Raw genomic sequence first — 20203 nt, forward strand, 5'->3', positions numbered from 1 at the left:
TGCTCTCCTCTTTTGTAACAGGTTACAGTCTCTGTATAAGTGTGCGTTGGTTTTGTGTATATCCGTGTAGAAGCACATACCCCTGAGTCAATCTTATTATTTGTATGACTTTATAGAAATGTTAAGCTCTCCACCTGGAGTCCTGGTTATCTCCTCAGATAATTTAAACATCAAGTCCCTTTTCGCCCCATATAATGAACTATCAGTGACTACTCTTCCCCAGAAATCAGGTTCTCGGCCACTTTGGGGTAGTTTATAGCTTTCAGTGAAACTGCACCACTTCCATTCATCCAAGCATGTGTCCCACAGCCCAGAGAGCATCTTTAGAGAGGTGGTAAAGTGATAGGCTTTTCCCAGATTGCTCATATTTACAGTGGAGAAGAAAGATTTCTCTCTCAGACACCTTTCAGACACATCACAGAGCAGATTTTGGGGAAGCAGCACTGCAGGGACACAGGCGTTGGCGGCTGAATGAAAGCTCTGCTGCCACCAGGAGTGGGACCGAGCAGAGCAGTGGGTGGCATCATCCTACTAATAACCTATCTTCCCTTCCAAACATTTCAGCATAGCCTTTTGGTTACTTGTGGTCAGCAAAGTACTGGAAGACCCTCAAGGAAAGCACCACAAAGGTGTTGCTTTTAGAGCTGCATGGAGGTTTCCCCCTGCAGCTGACTCCCCCCATTTCTTTTTTCCTTGGTTTTCTGCGTCCATGGCAGAAGTCGGTCTTGTTTTGTGCTGTGTTCGGGACCAATTGTGTTGCCAGGTGCTGCTCTGTGAGAACATTCCCTTTTTATATCCCGCGGGCCCTGCACTTGCTCTCGCACCTGCTGTGCTCTCCCAGGGGAGACTTTACCATCACCTTCCAGCAGCATAACTTACTCCCTGACCTCCCGAAAAATTTCCACTGCCAAACCTATAGCAACAGAAGATGTATAGCCTGATGTGAGCCAGGAACCTCTCCAGAGAGTTAAAACATCAAATATAAATAGTTAGCTGGTTTGCCAAAACCCAGTGACTAAATAAGTTTATCCTTGAGTGGTTTAATCTTATACGAGATAAGGTGCATCCAGTAAAAGACTGCCCCTACGGAAAGTCTGGTGACCTCCTGCTGATAAGAAGACTTAATTAAAAACTGTTTTCTCTTGGATTCCTGAGGCAATTGAGATGGTTAAAGAAGTTTTACAGCTATGTCCACGGAGCACACTGCCTGCAAGCTCTGAAGGCTGAGTCATCACTAAAATACAGTCGTCTTGTGACGTTGATGTGCTCCACGTTGTGCCTGTCTGCGGAAAAACCGATCAGCTGAGTCTGAACACTGCTGGCTCCTGGGGAGCTCACCTCCCTGCTCACTGAGGGCAAAAACTGCCACAGCGTGGCTGCAGAAAAGGAGAAAAATCATGAAAGTCTGCCAAAAAAGCAGAAATCCAATGCAAACTAACTTTTAAAGTGAGATTGGAGCTGTGATTACCTCCGCCTCCTCCTCCACTGAACCTCTGGAAATTCTATCTTTCAAGAAAAGCCCTGTAGAAGTTAAGAGTCATGAATTATCTCTGCCTATAGTTTAAGTCACACCTTCAAGATTGCTCTGGAAGGGCTATTTCTTCATGCAGCACACAGACCCCGAAGCATCTGGGCACAGAGTGCTTTAACTTTTCATGAGAGCCCCACAAGTTTCCCCACGTGTTCTGTTTTGTTCCATAAAAAGTAGAAATTGAAAATATCTCACGAAGAAAATGGCTCTAAAAATCGGTGTGAAAAGGACGGGTTTGGAGCACTCCTACCTTTTCTTGGCCAGCCTTTGTTATTCTGTGGATGTCAAACAGCTGTCCCGTGTAGTACTGCACCCCACTGAACAGAATGACAGCAATCGAGTCCCCTTCCTTCTCAATTACAGCAAGGATATCTTCAGTCCTCAAGGTCTCCTCCCCCTAAAACAAAGTTAAAGCACACATTTTACATCAAGTCTGGCAGTAATGAAACTGTCATTTCTTATTTCATAATCTATATTTTTACCATGCGCCGTGCTGCTTGCATAAGGAGATCAAAAGCAAACCCTTAGCACGGTAATGATACACAAAGGTAGTGCTATGAAGTAGCCCATGAGTGAGTTACCGCAAAAAAAAAAAAAAAAAAAAAATCATTAGCAAACTTATCTTGAAGGTGGCAGTTATAAAAAGTCCATTCACTTCATATTCTAGTTCGCTTCATACTCTTTAATATTTCAGACAGTTTTAATTTACAGTAAAAAAAAAATTCTAGTGCAAACAGCATATATAATGATTTTCATGTGGCATCTGAAATTTGTGACACAAGATTTGAAAGTTGTCTATCGGTTTCACTCTGTACTTTTCTGATAAACTTCGTATCCCACAGGAAGCTATTATAAACCTGCCATATTTATATTTCAAAAACAATAAGTCTCACATCATCAAAAGTACAAAAATCCCCAAACCCGGGGTCATTAAATATAGAGGAATTTCAACACACGAAAAAAAAATACCCATGCTTATTCTCGATTCTTTATAGGAAAATTACTGCCCCGTCCTCCTCCCATCTTCCTAGCAAGGGATCATGTAAAACATACCACCACCTAGGGATCAATTAGGCAGTGAAAACCCAGAATTAAATTAGTCTTGTTACTGAAAAGAGCTTGGGCAAGATTGTTGAATTGCAAGTAACTGTTATTATCTCAACAATCTTTGCAAATCTATCAAGCGTTCAGGAGTGGGCTCTTTACTCACAAGATGACTCAGATTTCAGAAGCAAAAGGTCACCATCAGTTTATAGTTAGGTGGCAAAGTTCTTAATACAGCGAAAGCGAAGCGAGGCAGCCTTTCAAATTAATCTGAATTGCATATTACTCAAAGCAGACCTTTCCCTCAGTCTGTGCTGATACAGACACGGTGCCGTTCGTGTTATGGCAATCTTTTACCTTAGGACATTAAAAGGACATTGGGGTTTCTCAATGAGCTACTGTATTTTGCAGTTCTCTCAGGATGCTGTCAGGTTTTGCAAGCAGGAAAAATAATGAAAATGACTTTTTTTTTTTTTTGTTCTTCCAGGCAAATGCACTAGTTGAACCAGACTATTATTAAACGGGTTCTAATACCAAAAAATATACGCAGAAACAGAATACATGATTCATAAATTTTACCAAACAGTAGAAATAGATTATAACTTCCGCAGGCAGACACTAGAATATTTGAGAACCTATGACTAGTCTCCTATGAAATATTCTGCTGCCCTTAGCAATAGCAAGCAGAACTGACATATTTCTCACCAACCTCCCGTGGCTGCATCATGAGCATGCATTTCTCCACATCAAGACCATGAAGTCGAAGCTGGGATTCAACAGCGTACTGGAAGAGATTTCCATGCAGAGCACGTTAGTGCAATTACATGATAAAACAACCAAAAGGAAGACACATCAGAACTTCAGAAAAGGGATTCAGCTGCCTGCCTTTCACTAAAGTTAATGCTTTAAAGCCTAATCCAACTCCATTGAACACTTTCTAGATATCCTCTGGTTTGGAAAAGATGAAAATTTAATTCACATCATCGGACAGCAAGGATCAAGTCAAAGCCTAAATCCTACCGGATGGGTTCACGGAGCAGAATGAGGGTGGAAACGTGGTGGAGGATGTGCTTTGCCACGCGCCAGCAAGCAAAGCCTGCACGGGTAACAGCCACGGGGAAGGCTGAAGGTTGCCCCTCCAGGGGCCCTGGGTGCCCACTTTGCTAAATCCCCGGCTGCCACACGCGCACGGCTGTCACCGCGAAGGGGGTTTGGCCACCACATACGTGCTGTCCCATGCTCCTCTCACCTCTTAGATTTGCTGCACAGCTGGGAGGAAACCAGAGCTCTAAAGTCTCCAGCTATTTTAAAAATCCTACCCACTGATTTTATCCATAAATAATGGTTCTGGAGATAGGATAAAAATCATCGTATAATACTATAAAAGAGTTTAAAATTACATGACAGGAACTAAAGTGAGGGCTGTGGCACAGGTTATTAACTGAAGTGCCACAGAAATTTAAGAAGATGGAGTCCAAATGTACGAGTGCGCCTGGAACAAGCGTGGGATTAGTATGAACGTTACTTAGAATAAAGGCAATTTGAGGTTTATACATCTGTGCCGCCATCTTCATTACAAATAAACCTGTTAGTAGCTTGAGTCATTTTTATCGCACCTTAGAGATCAAATTTGTTATCAATTTCCATGAGTTTAGAGCGTTGATGATAAAGTAGCAGTGGGCCACAAACCCAAAGATTAATTTGCTCTAAGCTGTGACGCACAGGCTATTGTCTCCTATTTTATAGCAGACAAATTATGTTTGAACTAGTAATCTGAAGTGCTAAGAACAAACATTTCCATCTCTGTCTGGGGATATATAAGTGTTAATGTTGTGAGTTTGTATTGATTTGGTTTCATAAAGCAAAACAGCAACAAGAATTAATAAAACATTTACAACTTCGGTTGATTTAGGCCAGTAGTTTGCTCAATGTCTTTAAAAAGACTAATAAATCAATGTATCCATTCAATCTTTTCCTCTTGTAACATTTTTTATTTGAACAAAAGGAATAAAGCCACGATCTGTAAAATATGCTGAGCTCAAAAGCTTCTGACAGATTTTTTTATTGTAATGTTACTTGGACAAGATGAGCTAATAAATATTCAAATCAGGCTGCTGATATTCTTTGGAAAAATATGATTAATAATACAAATACGGTGAAATATTAATTTCTTACATGGTCAGAGGGAAAGGCTCTGGCTTCTAGAAGAATTTTATAGCGTCTTGGAGTAGGCTTGAAGAAAGATAGCTGTTAAGAAGAAAAGAGATATGTTGAAATGTATCTAAGCAGAGATGAGAGAGATGCTCCCAGTATATAACTTAATAAAGACTGTTTTACTTTCATGCAGACTACAGAGAATCCCCCAGAAATTACAAATATTTCTTTGTCCATATAACATTTATCAAAGTAGGAAAGTGTTATAATACTGCATTTCAAATATCCATAACAAAGGCCACAAAAATCCAGCAGTGAAAACTTGCGCTTACAGAAATCGATGGCAAAGCTTTGGCTGCGACCAGGGAAGCTGGGATTTCACCCGGCTCCATCCCACAAGCAAAAGCAGCAGCTGAAGAGTAGCAAACACTGCAGAAGAACTGTATTTCCATTCCAGCCCTAAAACATTAGTTATTAAATCCTCCCCTCCTCTGAAATAAGCCTGACCAAAGGGCTCAACCTCCTGCAAAGACCTCACCCTCGACCATCTCGCCGCCTGGAGGTGAATGGTCTTTCCTTCCCAGCTCCCTGCCTGGAGGCAAGTTGGGTTTGTCACCATACTGAGAGGACTAGGAGAAGACTTCCAAGCCCCACTCCCGTTCATGCTAGCAGTGATTACGCAGGGCTCAGCGTGGGCTGTGTACCTGAGCAGTTTGGCACAAGCCTGGCTCTGTTGCACCTGATTCAGGACAGAGCAGCCAAGGTAAATCAGCTTGTAATTAGCCCCATCCTGCCCTGCTTCAGGTTTCCTAATTTAACAGAGGTCAGAGACGTGCTACAGAGGAGCGAATCTGAGTGATAAATCTTTTTTGTGTGAACCACACAAAATGAAGCTTCGCACCTTCATTCAGTTGAACCAAATCTTTGGAAATACTAGAGAACCAGAGACAGGCTGTGTGTAACCACAGGGACACCTGCACATAAGGGAAACCACATTTATGGCCGCTATGTTATAAAAAATCAAAATCAGATCTTTACCACATTTTAGGCGTACATAAAACAGCATAACTCAAAATGCCATCTCTCGTATGCAACTGCATTTTAAGCTTGACTGAAATGACAGCTTTGCCTTGCTCACAGTTGAGCTCTTGTTTCTTAAACTTTGAAATTTGGTGTGAAATTCAGATTTGAGAAGTTATTTGTAAAAGTTTCTTAAGTAATAAGACCTCTCATGAGGCCTGATATGCAGCACACGCGAGAACAGCTCAAACTTCCCCTACAGAGTCCTTGAAAAATATTATTCTGTCCAGCTTTTCTGCTTAATACTAAGTGGAGCCAGATCTTGCACAAGCCAAAGCATCGTACGACGTACAACTCCGAAGGCTCCGAAAAGTTAGGCTATCATCCAGTGCTGTCTCTGTAAGGTCGTCAGAAAACATTTTGCTTACATTCACAAAGAAAGAAAAAAATTTGTCAACACAACATCAAATAAACGTCATAAAGACATACCATCTGGAGGTGTAAGTTAACAGTTAGTCCATTCATTAAGGCTACTTCATGTCTTTTGGCCCCTGAAGAAAAAAAAAATAAAATAAATAAAACTGGCTAGGGTTTTTCTTTATCATTTCAGAGAAATCTAGTACAGTATTGAGAAAGCAAAAGTATGTTTTCAGTCAATGTCTCTCTAAAGACTGGAAAATAAACAAACGTTTGAGGTGTCATCACAGTGAAGTAAAAAGATTTCTTGTCTGACTCACTACAGCTCACTGGCAGGAAAATATTTATTTTTTCAGGTCAGCCTCAGAAAACAAAAACCAATGAAGTATTTCCATTTCCTGGCAAACCATCAGTGGATTTATTATCATTAACACCTCAGACAAAAATCAGGTCAGAAGACGATATGTAAAGCGAGACTTGCAGGCTTATTTTTGTCATAAGTTTATAAGTAAAGCAAGTCAGAGAACATATCGAGACAATCATCTATTGTAAGTGGTTACTGTAACGTCAAGCTAAATCTCATCCTTAATAAAAAAAAGCAAAATTGGCCTATTGAATATAACGCCCCATTATTAATGTAGCAACTTAGCAAGGAGCCATACCAACATAGCTCCGAGGAGCCTAATAACAAATGCCTTTTGGCTATAGCTAATCACAGGCAGAGCTAATGGAGTAGCAACTAATTGTTATTACAAAGTATTTAGTAACAAATTCTCGAACCCTTATCAACCACTGGTGAAAGGTTTTAGGCAGGATGAGGGACTGCGTGTTGGGCAGGGCGCCACTGAGATATGGAGAAAATCAATTCCTGTTCCTTTCCGTTTTGCCTGATGTCTGCTGCTGAAAAGTAGTAATTCACCCTTGACACAAATCGGCGCTTTGAGAGCCTTCTTCAGCTGGATGATGGGCTCATGCACCTTGCCCTAGTCATCACCCCAGAAGTGGAGTTGGCCGAAGTTGGAAAGAGGTCGCAGACAGAGAGGGATGAAGACAAGTGTAAGGAGGCAAGGAGGGCAACAGCCACCCTTGAGATCGATAAAGAGGAAAGGAAAGCATGATGTTAGGGTAAAGAGGGTAAGAGGAGCCATAAAAAAAAAAAAAGGTGAATCCTGGGTTTATCCCACGCCTGCCTTGGAGGGCACACAAGGTCCCAAACAACACCGGGAAAAGGCAGCAAGAGCACCGAGACGCTCCCACCATATCCCAGAGTTTAGGTTCATGGAGTTATTACTTTGCCAGCCCAGGAAAAAGACATAACCGTGGGTTGAACTCAATACAGCCAAATACAGCCAAAGAACATGGAAATCTATAATTAAGAAGGGTTTATTCATAAATCCCTGCCAAGCAGGCCTCAGCTTCTGCCACCACAAGAAAAGCCAAGAACCATTCTGATTGAGGTATTCAAGGGCCTTTCTTCATACTGATGAAATCTCCAAGGAACTGACAGAAAAATTTGTCAATAGTTTTCAGTGACTCCGGAGGACCTGTCCAGGGGATGAGCCAGGAGAATAAAGAGATGTCACGAATAAGTTCTCTCCTTCAGACATCATCAAGTTTGGGGGAAGAAATAGAAGTAACCCTAGTTCTTTATAGGGAAAAATAAACTCTTTTCCTCACTTAAACTCTTCTCCTTTGCTTTCTTGTCTTCCCTCTGATAGCATTGCATCTGCAGGCTCCATGCTGCTGGAAGAGGTCACCTTGTGGCTGTTCTATTGCAGATACAGAAGACAGCTAGAGAGAGTGATTGCAGCTCAAAACAGTATTATTTGCAGTCTTAATATTTCTATGGAACTCCTGAGGCTGAAAAAAGGGATAGCATCAAGAAATGGTATTGTTCTTATTTCTCCCTCTGCTCCTTCATGAAATCTGTGGCTTTCACAGCAAATTCTGCACGAGCAATCCTCTGCCTGCTGTACCATTTCCACATAAAACAAATGGTTAATCTGTAGATCACTTTGAGCTGCATGCTAGCATCCCAAATTAAATATGACACTACATTTGTCATGTAAGTCTTGGTCTTCCGTAAATTATATATTTATTAAAAGCTTTCCATTATTGAATTTCATGCCCACAAAACAAACCTCATCCGTGTCATTGGAAAACTGTTATCCTTTATAACCTGCACTGCGTTTCAGAAAGCAACCTTTCTATGATCCAATTAACCTATTACAATATTCAAAGACCCAGCACACAGGAGACAAAATTATGTTTGCTTTCTTTATTTCCTAACTTTATACCATATCTGCACGACAGGCTAAAACCTGTATGTTCTGCTTGATAAATCTCCTCTTTAATAAAAGGAAGCAGCATTTGCAAAGTACAACTTCAGAGACAATTATGATTGCGTTAGGCAGACGCTGCCATCCTTCTCCTCTCTGACTGCAGCGGGAGCCTGATCCTCACCAGAGTAAGTAAAAAGCATTTTATGACGTGATTGAAAAAAAGCCAAGGGCCCCAATTCTGAAAAGAGTTTGGTTATTTCAAATAATCCTTATCACTCAAAGTCACTCCAAATCTGCTCGGCATTCAGTCTTCCCTCAACAGAGACCGGCCTGAGCACATTGTACAGCAGCAGCCACACAGTTAATCTTCTTCCATCAGAAGGTGATCCTGCCAAGGTTGTAATGTTTTAATAAAGTCTGGTAGGAGAAGCCGAGATTACCGTCACCACGTTATGCCACTCGGCGTGAGCATAGGAAAAAAAAAGCTGTGGCCTCCACTGACCTTGACTTTGAATTTCACAACATATTTACTACTGTAACTTTCACTGAACAAGAAAATGTGACTGCATTTAATAAGCAAGGTGTTATAGCACTATAAACCATTAAATGGACAAAGGTATTTTACAGTCTTTAGTCCATTCCTGAATAAATCTCACCAGATCATTTTTACTTACTACTACTTAGAGTGAGAAATAACAATTCTTCCTCCTCCTCCATAACATATTAAATATTGAATAAAAAACAGGGTAAAATTCTGTTTATGTTCTTACATTAAATTCAGTAAAAAAAGGAAATTCATAATTCATTCAACTCATACATACTCAGTGTTATACCGTGCTGAAAAATAGCACTTAATCATAAAGATCACATTGGAAGAGAGCATTTTAACATAGCATTTTTCCTGCGTTTATTCACTTAGCCTTTTCCCTATTACACACAATTTTAAAGATCAGAATTTATTTACGATGCATCCATTACTTTGTAAATATTAATTAATTCTAAGAATTGCTCACCTAGATCCTGGAAAAAAGCTATTAATATATTATATAAATAAATCCCTGTGGCCTGTGAATCTGAGAGTCAGATTTGAGCCCAAACCACATTTTATAGTTCAATTAAACAAAGCCCCAAAAAACCTGGAGAACAAAATCCAAAGCGATAATGTTGACATGCCCTTTCCTGTTGAGGAAAGCAACAGGACTGTGAAACACTTCCCAGTAAAGAATTTTAAAAACAAAAGCGGGTTAACAGTAGGGTGACCTCAGTCATAATTTTTATAGAAAACTTTAAAACACACGTTTAAAATGAATAAAATTGTAATACGTTCAGTGTAGTCCGGCCATTGTGATTAAAAGAAAGCACTAGGGGAAAGGGAAAATAAGGAGACTGACAATCAACTAGATGAAGTTTAAGCAAAGCTCTCACTTCCCTCTCCTTACATGCAGAATATGTCTTTTATTTAAACAAATATTATAATACACGCTGAGCTGGCAGCCTCTACAAGACAGATGGCTAGGGGAAAAAAAGTCCCAGCCTGACTCTCCGCTTTCTGCAGTGGCTCTTAACCTAAAGCCGACACCAAACTGACCCGGCACCAGCAGGAGGTCAGTGCTCAGCCTGTCCCACAGCCCACGGGGGCCCACGGTTTGCAAACAGAGCAGTGGCAGACATTCACAGGAGGAGATGCAGAGAAGGATGGTAATTCAGGTGCGTCCAGCTGCCCTTCGGGGGATCTTGGCTCTGTCTCCTGGTTAGGTGAGGAGTATCAATGGTCTTACCTTGTTACTTTACTTATTTAGGTACCTGAAAGTATGTAGCATGACTACTCTACTACATCTGCTATGAAGATGGACTGGAGCATCTCTCTTATCACGAAAGGCTGAGAGACTTGGGTCTGTTTAACCTGGAGAACAGAAGACCAAGTGGGGATCTCATCAATGCTTACAAATATCTAAAAGGCAGGTATCAAGAGGATGGGACCAGACTCTTTTCAGTGGTTCCTGGCGACAGGACAAGGAACAATGGGCACAAACTGGAACAGGGGAAATTCCATCTCAACATGAAGATATATTTCTTTACTTCGAGGGTGACAGAGCACAGAACCCAGAGAGGTTGTGGAGTCTCCTTCTCTGGAGATATTCAAAACCCACCTGGATGCGTTCCTGTCCAGCCTGATCAAGGTGACACTGCTTTGGCAGGGGGGTTGGACTAGATGATCTCTAGAGGTCCCTTCCAACGCCTACCATTCTGTGATTCTGTGATACTCTCCCATTCTCATAAAACCCAAGAGACATTCTCTGCCCTGCAGCTAATTAAATTCAAGGTTTCCAAGTTAAAAGCCCTTACTATGCATAGGGCTAGTTGTGTGACAAGTCACATTTCCCCACCTGCCCACAGCTTCACAGTTATACCCTACCAGAATGAGAACATCCACTTGCCTGGAAAGACCGGTCAAACTAGAGAAATCCCTAAATCAGCTGCATTCAACATTTCAAGACCCTTCATCCCTTTTTATTCTCACATTTTTACGTTCTATGATAGTTAACAAATGAATGTACTGAGCTTTCCCTTGAAAATAATGAAAGCAAGAAAAGTAATTTCTTAACCTCCTGAGCAATACTAGGTACTACAATTGCAATTTCCAAAATCAGAACAACCAATCTGCATTTTGGATTTTGCCTCATTCTGCAGATGGGATTGCTTTGCATAGCTCAGTGATGCCCAATCAAGCCACGCTCATATTTATGCTACCTGAGCGCTTACATCATGGGTAGACCAACTACAGTGATATTTTCTTATAGTTGTTCTGCTCCAATAACAATGTCCAGTATTTTCGCTACTTGGAAACTTCATTAAGAAGTCAGGAAGTGACTTCATTTATAAATATATAAATAAACTTGTCATGAAACATTCCTTAATGTCTCTGTTTCCAATTGTTCAGACCCCATTTCTTTCTCTTGAAAGCAAAAAACCGTAACTTTCTCATTGAACACTTGTCTATAGTTGGAGGAGAAATTACGAGACAATATCTAGTGTACAGCAGGCCATTTTAACCATAATATTTTTCCTTAGTGAAGGCACAAATGAACAGACGATAATTCAGTTCAGACAGTCAGTATTGACAGCTAAATTGAAATACTGGCCAAATCTCACTAAAATCTACTAACCTAGCCTTGACAATGGCTGTAAGGGTTGGGGAGAAAAAGGGTCTGGGAGGAACCCTGCCAAGATTACTTCTCTTCTGCTTTCTGACAGCAACGACTCTGAAGGAAATCCCCGTGAAAGATTATTTCAGCAACTACACACAGGTTAGAGTAGAGGAAATTTGCATTCAGCGTCAGATGAACTGCTTTCATGGCTCACCAGGAGAAGTCTCCAGGGCTCCTTCTCAATCTCTAAAATAGCCAGATGCATTTACTGCCAGGGTCCTGCAGCACTGCCGACTCCTCAAGGGGTACAGCAGGGTAATGGGAACTTACAAATAGCAGGTCCTGCCCCAATTATCTGCTTCATTGACATAAGCAGTTCTCAAATATGAGGCTGGATTTAGTGGCAGGGAAAGGAGGAAAAGCAGAAGACGTCTAGATAGAAATCATTTTTCAAAGGGGAAAGTTCATTGGTTCAATTCTAGGAGAGAAACGGAGAATCTGAAATGCCAAGTGCCCTTTAAAAGGGCTTCACGTGTTACACCAAGTGGTTTACGATGCTCCAAGAAATCCTTTGCTGCAATTATCTTCGTGATATGCATATGCTCATATATTATCTCATACATTCATCTCTTAAATCACTTGCAGCCTTAAAATAAAGTGTTAGTCCATGCACAAGGCAGTCGGAAAACCTACTTTAAAACAAAAGAATGCAAGCAACTAAGTTCTGGTTACAGAGTTTCAGGACTTTCAGTCTTAAAAGAAAACAAACAAAAAAAAATTTGTTTTCATTTCTAGAGACAGATTTTTTTTCTTGCAGTTCACACCTACCAACCAGCTCAGTCATCAGGTCCAGGATGCACTCGTCTGCCAAAGCCCACGGGCGCTCACCATTGAAGTGGCCGTGAACACCTCTGAAAAAGGAAGAGGCAAACGATGAAAACATGTGCTGTTCCCTTTGGATCAGCCCTAAGGAACACACCTGCTTGGAGACCCCACATTCGGAGGAGGAGAAGACTCGTCTAAGCTGAGCACAGCACTGTTACCATGCCATTAAAGCTTGTAGCAAATGCAATTCATTTGTGGGTCTCTGAAAGGTTTTCGGTTGCTTGAAAACTATGTATTTTGCCCCCCCCCCCCCCCCCCCCAGTTCCTCGAAATCAAAGGTGATACCTTTTTCACAAGCCCTCTGGAAAGTGGCTGGATGTGTACCAGAAGTCCCTGGGGATGGGCACGGTGGTGCCTGGTGCAGGATGGCACCCCGCCGTGCCCAGCTCATAAACCACCCAGAGAGCAGAGATCGCCCTGCGGAGTTACTCCACCTGCACTTCTAGCTGAACCTCGTACGGCGCAGAGGGTGGGAGGCTTGAATTCTGCCTTGCTCCCAGACAGAAATATTTCTTGTCAGAAATAATTTCTATCCTCCTGAATCTCCTGTCTGAACTCACCCTTCTGCATAAACCAGCAGGTACTTAATGTATACGCAGGGAAGCACCTGCCCAAACAGAGCCGCTTGCTAATTTTTATTGCTTCTCTTCTCCCTGCCAAACTGTTCTAGATCTAAGTGTGCATAAAGCTTTTTGGGTTGACAGAGGGCGTTTAAAAACTTTATTTGGCAAACTGCTCCTGCCTACGGTGGATCATACGGGCACCTTAAACCCGAATGCACCCCTGCTCTGAGGTGACAGATATGTACATTCAGTTCTGGATTAAGTGCTCGGAACTAATTTTTGCTTCAAATGTGACGGAGAAGTAAACTTCTAAGGTAGCCGCCATGCATGTGTAAATGAAAAGTTGCAAAGTTTCTTAAACATGCGGTATGTAGTGCACAGATTTAAATGCAAATGAAGGCAGATTGAGAAAAGCAATAATGGTGCTAATCCAGGGGAACATTGCTCTGGGGTTCCATCTCACACTGCATGATTTTCATATTTGCTGAGCACCACGGGGTACTTGCGGAGTCAGAAATGCCAGGCTGCGTGTGGCTGAGGCAAACCAAGTATAAAGCTGTTTCAAAACAGGAAAAAAGCCAGTAGGAAGCTGGGTAGAGAGCAAAAAAAAGCCCTAAAAGCTATGATGAGAGAAAGAAAACAGAAAAAAAAAAAAAAAAACAACAAAAAAAAAAAGAACAACAAAAAAGTACAAATAATAAAACTTTTAAAGAAGAAGGCCCACAATGTTCACTCAAAATCATGAGAAGACATCGGGCAGATAAGGAGGTGAGAAAGGAGGGTGTACGAGACACAACCAGCTAGTCCCCCGTGCTTAAGGCTGTTTAAAAGATTGGTTTTCCCTATCCACCTCCTACTTTCCCTTCTCAGGTAGAATTTCGTTCTGTCTCCCACACAAATTACCTGGATGTTTTACAGTCAGACCCTCTCTGATTGACTCGGGACCAATTCATGCTTCCTAGGGATAGTTCCAAAAGAACCACAGTCCTACAGAAAAGAACTGCTGCAAAAAGCACAATTTGTCTTAACCATGTCATGCCTCTCACCCTCGCGAAACGCCATTTGCCTTTGGACTAGTTTAGGTCAGCAGCTGAAGGAGGGCACAGGTACAACTGGACATCTCTTACGGATAAAATAACCCCCCCTCTGTTCAACAAGTCCAACCCCACACGGACGACGAGGAGGACCCAGATCTCTAATTTGGATAAGGCCGCTGTACACTAGCTGACTGCTTTTCTTCATTTTAGAATTGGGCCCTGATGAGACCTTGATAGCAGAAAGCGGGCAGTGTGAAATAGCACTCATTTACAAGAACATTGCATAGATGAGGAATAAAGGCAGTAGGTGGGTAGGGGAGAAAATGCGGTAAGGGGCAGGATTAGTGCTAAAAAGTTCCTCCCTTCTATCAAACCGTAATGCAGCTGCATTCCCTGAAGACGGCGGTATGTATTTCACAAACAGCAAGACATTTATTGCTAATTTCCCCTCTTATTCTTAACTGTAATATAGTGATCAGGGGACTTTGGGATAATACAGACTGTTAAAATAAAAAAACCCAAAGATTTTCAGTGGCTCCCGGCCCAAGGGGATCTGTATTTCTGAAAGAGGATGGAGAACATAATAAGATGGGAAAAAAGAAGCCCTAACTACCGATGGGATTCTCTTTCATTAGCTTTCTCTGATTTTATAGCCATTAGCGTCCTTCTAACGGGAATTTACTGATGAAAGCTCCCTCCAGCACACAGGACTAACAAAATTTCAGAATAATTTCCCGAGTTATCATGAAAACAGATATGAGATTTTGGGCATAAGAATATTTTATTTTGAGAAGAAAACATGGAAATGTAAGTATATCGTAAGAGGGGAGAGCCAGCATTAATTATTATTCATATTATTATTATTATTATTACGGCACAAGCTTACAGCTTTCCTCCCTCTTGATGGCCAATATAAATGCCAAGAGACAAAAATTATTGCAGCTAAAATGGTAGTTAAAGGCATATTCTTGGATCCTTTTTTTATTTTAATCACATGAAACTCTGTAGCCTTTGCTGATGGCACAATACATCCTATTACACTTACGTTGTAAAATTCTATGCTCTGCCTCAGAGAATTTATATCTCTGTATATTATGCCACCCCTCTCTCAGCTCTGGTAGGCACTGGGGGTAATAATCTTTAAGGACACAACCGCAGTGCTGCTGGCGTTCCCCTCAGACACCGATAGCCCACGTCTCGTTTTGTTTCCACTGCACCCCAGGTAGCAAGAGAGACTTAAATGAAGGTACCCAAATTAACGAATACAGACCGTGGCCCATCACGTTATAAAGCATCATACAAACAGAACTATTTCTTAAACTACTGTGAGTGTTTCTCATCGCGCAAATTAATTTTTAGTCGGTTACCATTTTATTTTCAATTTGGCAAGAAATCACAATGCCACGTTTTATTCGCCGAGGTCTGGTTGATTTAAAGCTCGCTAGAGGAGCTAGAAACACTTTTTCTGATATGATCCCAGGGTTTCAAAGGCAGCAACAAAGGGATTTAAATTAATTGCCAGCTTCAGGAATCTTCTGGGCTCATCCAAATCTTGTTCAATTGGAAATTTCCTTCTTGCTTCTTTGCCAAAAATGATGCAAGGTATTTAATGAGCCAATACAGACTCTTAAGTTCGATGATGGTTTCAAGGGAAGAAATAGCCAAAAGAAAGGAAGGCATATCCAAAGAAAAAGAACTGCACGGGGCAGTAGATTGAAGGCAAAATGAAAAAAAACTCAGGGCAGTAAACCAGGCATTTACAGCTCTAACATACAACCTGCTGAAAGGCACAATGCAGAGATGACTCCTGACGAATGGCAGGAGAACTGGGTCTGTCAAACAGAATATGACCGAGCCCCACCAAGCTGCACTCCTGCTTGCAGGACTGTTACATCTTGCAGCATTAGTTCAGCACATAAACCAAAGATACCTTTCGACTCACCGAAAATGGTCCTTTGCTACTGCAAGTGCTATCTTATAAAACCTTCCACAGACTTGGATTTTTTTGTCTGCTCTATTCGTGTCAGAAGCTTCTTGCCAGACTGCTTCAATGCTTAGAAGTATATATACATATTTAGTTTCTAGCCTCAATTTATTAATTCCTAGTTTACATTTACTGTTCCAGCATGTTATTTCACATAAGTGGTTCCTTTTTTTCCCCCCTAAATTTACCCCTTGATACGTTCACAGAGAACAATCGTTTTTCCTCTCAGTCTTCATTTTACTCAACTAAACGACTCCAAACCTTAAGACTTCCATTCAGCAGGTTCTCCACTCCCCAGTCACCCCACCAGCCCTTCGCAAGGGCACAACAACCGGCTATGGCAGACTCCCTTCTGTTTTAATAGTTCCACTTTAATGAGTTACTCAGACATGTGAGACTTTGCCCACTGCAGCGAGCATGTTCACATGCAATAATGATTCTATAAAATACATTAATTGCTTAAACAGATGTGGCAGGGGAAAGGGAAAACAAGACACTGCAAAGCACCTATTGGCCCTTATCCAACCAAACAAGTCACTACAACGTTGGTCTTTTAGATTCAAAAAAGTGAATTATTGGCTACTCTAGGCTAAGCACGGAAGAGACAACTCTTCATCCCTTTTTGCCCCTCATTCAGTAAATCTTGGATTTAGCTGAAATCAAAGCAGAAAGAAAGATGAAGTCTCAAAGGCTCTTTTTTAATCCATACTAAGAATGCCAGTGACTTGAATTTCTGATTTGTATACGTTACCTTATAAAGAGGACTGAGTAATGTGGAAAGAAAGAATACAAAAGCAGAACAGGTATGTGGGAGGCAGATGTAAGAGCAGAAAGCTGTAACCCACCATTTAAAGGCCGGGAGGAGAAAAAAGGGACAGTGACACCGTAAAAGAGGGAATATAACAAGAAATGCATGAAAAGGCCTCTTTCTCTTCAGGTTTTGCTCTAATGACTTGCCATCACCACACACAGCTAAAGCTACGAGCTTCCCTGCCCTTGACAACTGCTACTGGCTAATCTTCCTTTTCACTCTTGCCATCATCTATAAGCAATGAAAACCATTTGAATAGACAAGTACGGTAGCTGTTAGAGATGAGTCCCAAGACACAACAAACAGAAAATGCGATAAATCAATTTATAAGAGAGTCAGAATCTATATCATTGCTGACTTGAAGGATGTACCTAATTTTCACGTCATTTCTTAGATTCTCACTTCTTATCCAAGCCACAGCCACCAAATTCCACACTGCCAACACACAAGCCCTTGAACAGGCTTTGGCTGGTGAGAGCTACTACCTTAGACCGGATTTTGCTAGGCTGTCCTTCGTAACTGGAATAAAAGCACCCATTTGTGCACCTCCAACCACCAACTCCTTTGCAGCCCCCAGCACCCAATCCCACCCGTCAACTTCTTTAAGCACACATTGCTCTGTTCAAATTCAGCTTGACCTTACCCTGACTGTCTCACTTGCTGTAGGTACACCTGCAGCTAGCAGGATTTTGTTCTGGGGTTTTGTTGGGTTTAGTTTGGATTTGGGGTAGGGTTTTTCTTTGTTTTTTTTTTTTTTTTTTTTTCTTTGGTTGGTTGGGTGGGTTTTTAAAACTTTTCTGATTTATTCTGGATAAGGTATTTAAGACCAAGCTGTATTTCTGGCAAACAGCCTTTCTAGATTGGCTCCCTCTCTCCTGATGGCTTAAAATCATGCTCAGCCATATTTCCCCCTTAGATACAGCCACTGAAGGCCCTTCTGATCTTCTAGAGGAACACGCTGCCCACCCTTTTCTTTCAGGTTTTTATAATCATGGAAATAAAAACCCACAACAATCCTTCACTGTAGCAAAGACAAACATAAGAATGGAAGTAAACCAATGAAAAGGTACAGGGAAGGAGCCGAAATATGTTTGCTCTCCCAGTGCATCACTCTAACAGATAAGAGAGCTATCCGACTTCTACCTTTTGAAAGAGCTCAGCTGTTTCCCTGATAAAGTACGATAATCATACAGAATTGGGCAGAGTTGCAATTTTTTTGCAAACGACTGGAGAAACTGCCGCGCTGTGCTGAATGAATAACCAGGAGGAACGAGTGCTTCCCAAAGTCCACGTTCATTCCCATTCATTCTCAACCTTCTTCTCACTTACAAGAATACAAGTAATAAATAGGAAACAGTAAACCATTTTTAGTAACCCACAGTATTCATATAGGAACAAGTGAAACAGCAGCTACAGAGTTTTCACATTTACATTGGGAATCCTCCATCTAGACTGTTTCTACTGAAACAAGGCTGCCCAGTTAGCAGAGCTATTTTTTCCACTTTGGTCTCCCCATATATTCTCAGCTCTCTCACCACGAAATCACAGCTGTTCCCCTCGTACCCTGCACCCTATAAAAGCGTTCATCTCTCCTCCAGCTCGCTCACTCGTATGGATGTTATTTTCCTTTCCCGCCTTCAACTCCCTGGTCTTTACTTCTCTTTTTCCTTTCCTGCTCCAGCTGCTCAGGTAGGTGCTGGACACCTCAAAGCACTGACTCTCCATGGAAAAAAAATAATATATATAAAAAAACCCAACAAACTTTTTTCCCCCCTGTATATCTGAAAACGATGACAAAATCCCTTTCCCGCAATGCTGAAACACGTCCTGCTTTTGTCCTCCTGTCTCTCCTGCATCAGCTCCATGTGATCCATCCCCAGCTCCTCACTGAGATGCTCCTGAGAAGACAGGAATTGCGTCTTTCTAAATAAAATGAACTTGTCAGGCAGAGACCTGGTTTAAGCGGAGCCAAAAACCTGCCAGCGCTGGCAGCAGCACCACCTGCGCTCAGTGCTATTTCAAGGGGAACTGCCCATTGCAAGGCCTGCAGGGTGAATCACACGCAGTTAAAAATACTAATTAGAAAACGACAGGGCCTGAAAATGAATCATGTTCACCAGCAAGCAGCAGTAACCAAATGAGTTTGCGTGTCTTGTGTGTAAAAACACATAGCAAAGGGGTGGGGATGGTTAAACCGTGCAGGTCCTCCAGGCGAACCAGAGCCACCACGCGCAACACAGGTTATCACAGCTGGAAGTTTCTCTTTGCCTGTTTTACTGCTCGTATCTTTCAAGGAGATATAAACAGTGGTAGGGAAACACTGAAGCAATTTTACTCCTGGACTGTGGTGGTTTTAACACCCTATTCTTCTATTCTGGCATTCCCAAAGCAGATCCCAAAATAAAATGATGCGCTCATCTGAAGCACAGGTTAGCATGTTGCATACGCTGCGGTGTACTCACGTTCGAGCCCACTTGTCCAGTTCTTCATCCAAGTAAGTTTTAACTTTTCTTGGCTGGAGCCCGAGAGAATTCCCTGCAAAGTATATGCAGCTGTCCTCTCCATCCACCAGGCTCAGGTCAGCTGTGGAGGGAAACCACAGAAACAACATGTACATGGGAGCGAGCACAGGGGGACAGCACACGTGCAGAGACACATATGCCTGCCACCACCCAGAGCTCTCCCTGCTCTGGATCTCCCTGGGACACCGCAGTCCCCACGTGCGAAGGGAGGTGCCACATCCTGACCTTCCTCCCGGGACACCATGCAGATGGCCCTCCAAAGGGATCGAAGGAGGAAGACAGACGGGTGATCTGCAAGCAGCTATTCCCCTTGTCCTCCTGAAATTTTCAGCCTGGTCCATCTACACCTGTTCTGGAGCTAAAGTGAGTTCAGGAAGCACTTAAATCCCCAGGTCTCTGGGGCTGTGTGGGAAGCCACCACGGGCACTGACTTTGTCCATTCTGTAACCAAGAGTGAGTGAAGAGGGAGCGTTTTCCCGACCAGGCTATCCACTTTTCTTCCACCATCAATATATTCCTACTCCGAGTTGTGAAACTACTTGAATTGTGCACTTAATAAAAGTTAAGACTAGGTAAATCTGTTTCTTTCATGTAAGTTCTCCCTGCGTGATTGAATCGCTATTTAGAAAAACGTAGTCATTGCACAGAATATTTTAACGCAGTCTCAAAAGTTCTTGTCTTGTCAGCATATATTGTGGGCTGCAGTTCATGTCATCATCATCTGAGGAGGAGGAGGAAATCTATGTTGACAAATCCTTTCAATGATTAGGAGAAAAGCAAGGCGGTAGAAATTTATAAATAATA

At 41.9% G+C, this 20203-nt stretch overlaps 1 protein-coding gene across 4 annotated transcripts in view; it reads right to left on the reverse strand.

The window, feature by feature from the left end:
- The window catches only part of KYNU (kynureninase), a 66854-nt gene that overhangs the window by 33779 nt on the left and 12872 nt on the right, over positions 1-20203 (reverse strand). For 3 of the 4 annotated variants that reach the window (XM_063342057.1, XM_063342056.1, XM_063342055.1), the window contains exons 3-8: positions 19340-19460; positions 12426-12508; positions 6239-6300; positions 4751-4822; positions 3285-3359; positions 1782-1928 (exon numbers count right to left, since the gene is read on the reverse strand). In XM_063342057.1, coding sequence (XP_063198127.1) covers positions 1782-1928; positions 3285-3359; positions 4751-4822; positions 6239-6300; positions 12426-12508; positions 19340-19460 — 560 coding nt within the window. The remainder of the gene's footprint in view (positions 1-1781; positions 1929-3284; positions 3360-4750; positions 4823-6238; positions 6301-12425; positions 12509-19339; positions 19461-20203) is intronic. The other variant, XM_063342058.1, reaches the window with a different exon arrangement.

This window comes from Chroicocephalus ridibundus, chromosome 7, assembly GCF_963924245.1.
Source record: "Chroicocephalus ridibundus chromosome 7, bChrRid1.1, whole genome shotgun sequence".
Classification (NCBI taxonomy): Eukaryota; Metazoa; Chordata; class Aves; order Charadriiformes; family Laridae; genus Chroicocephalus; species Chroicocephalus ridibundus.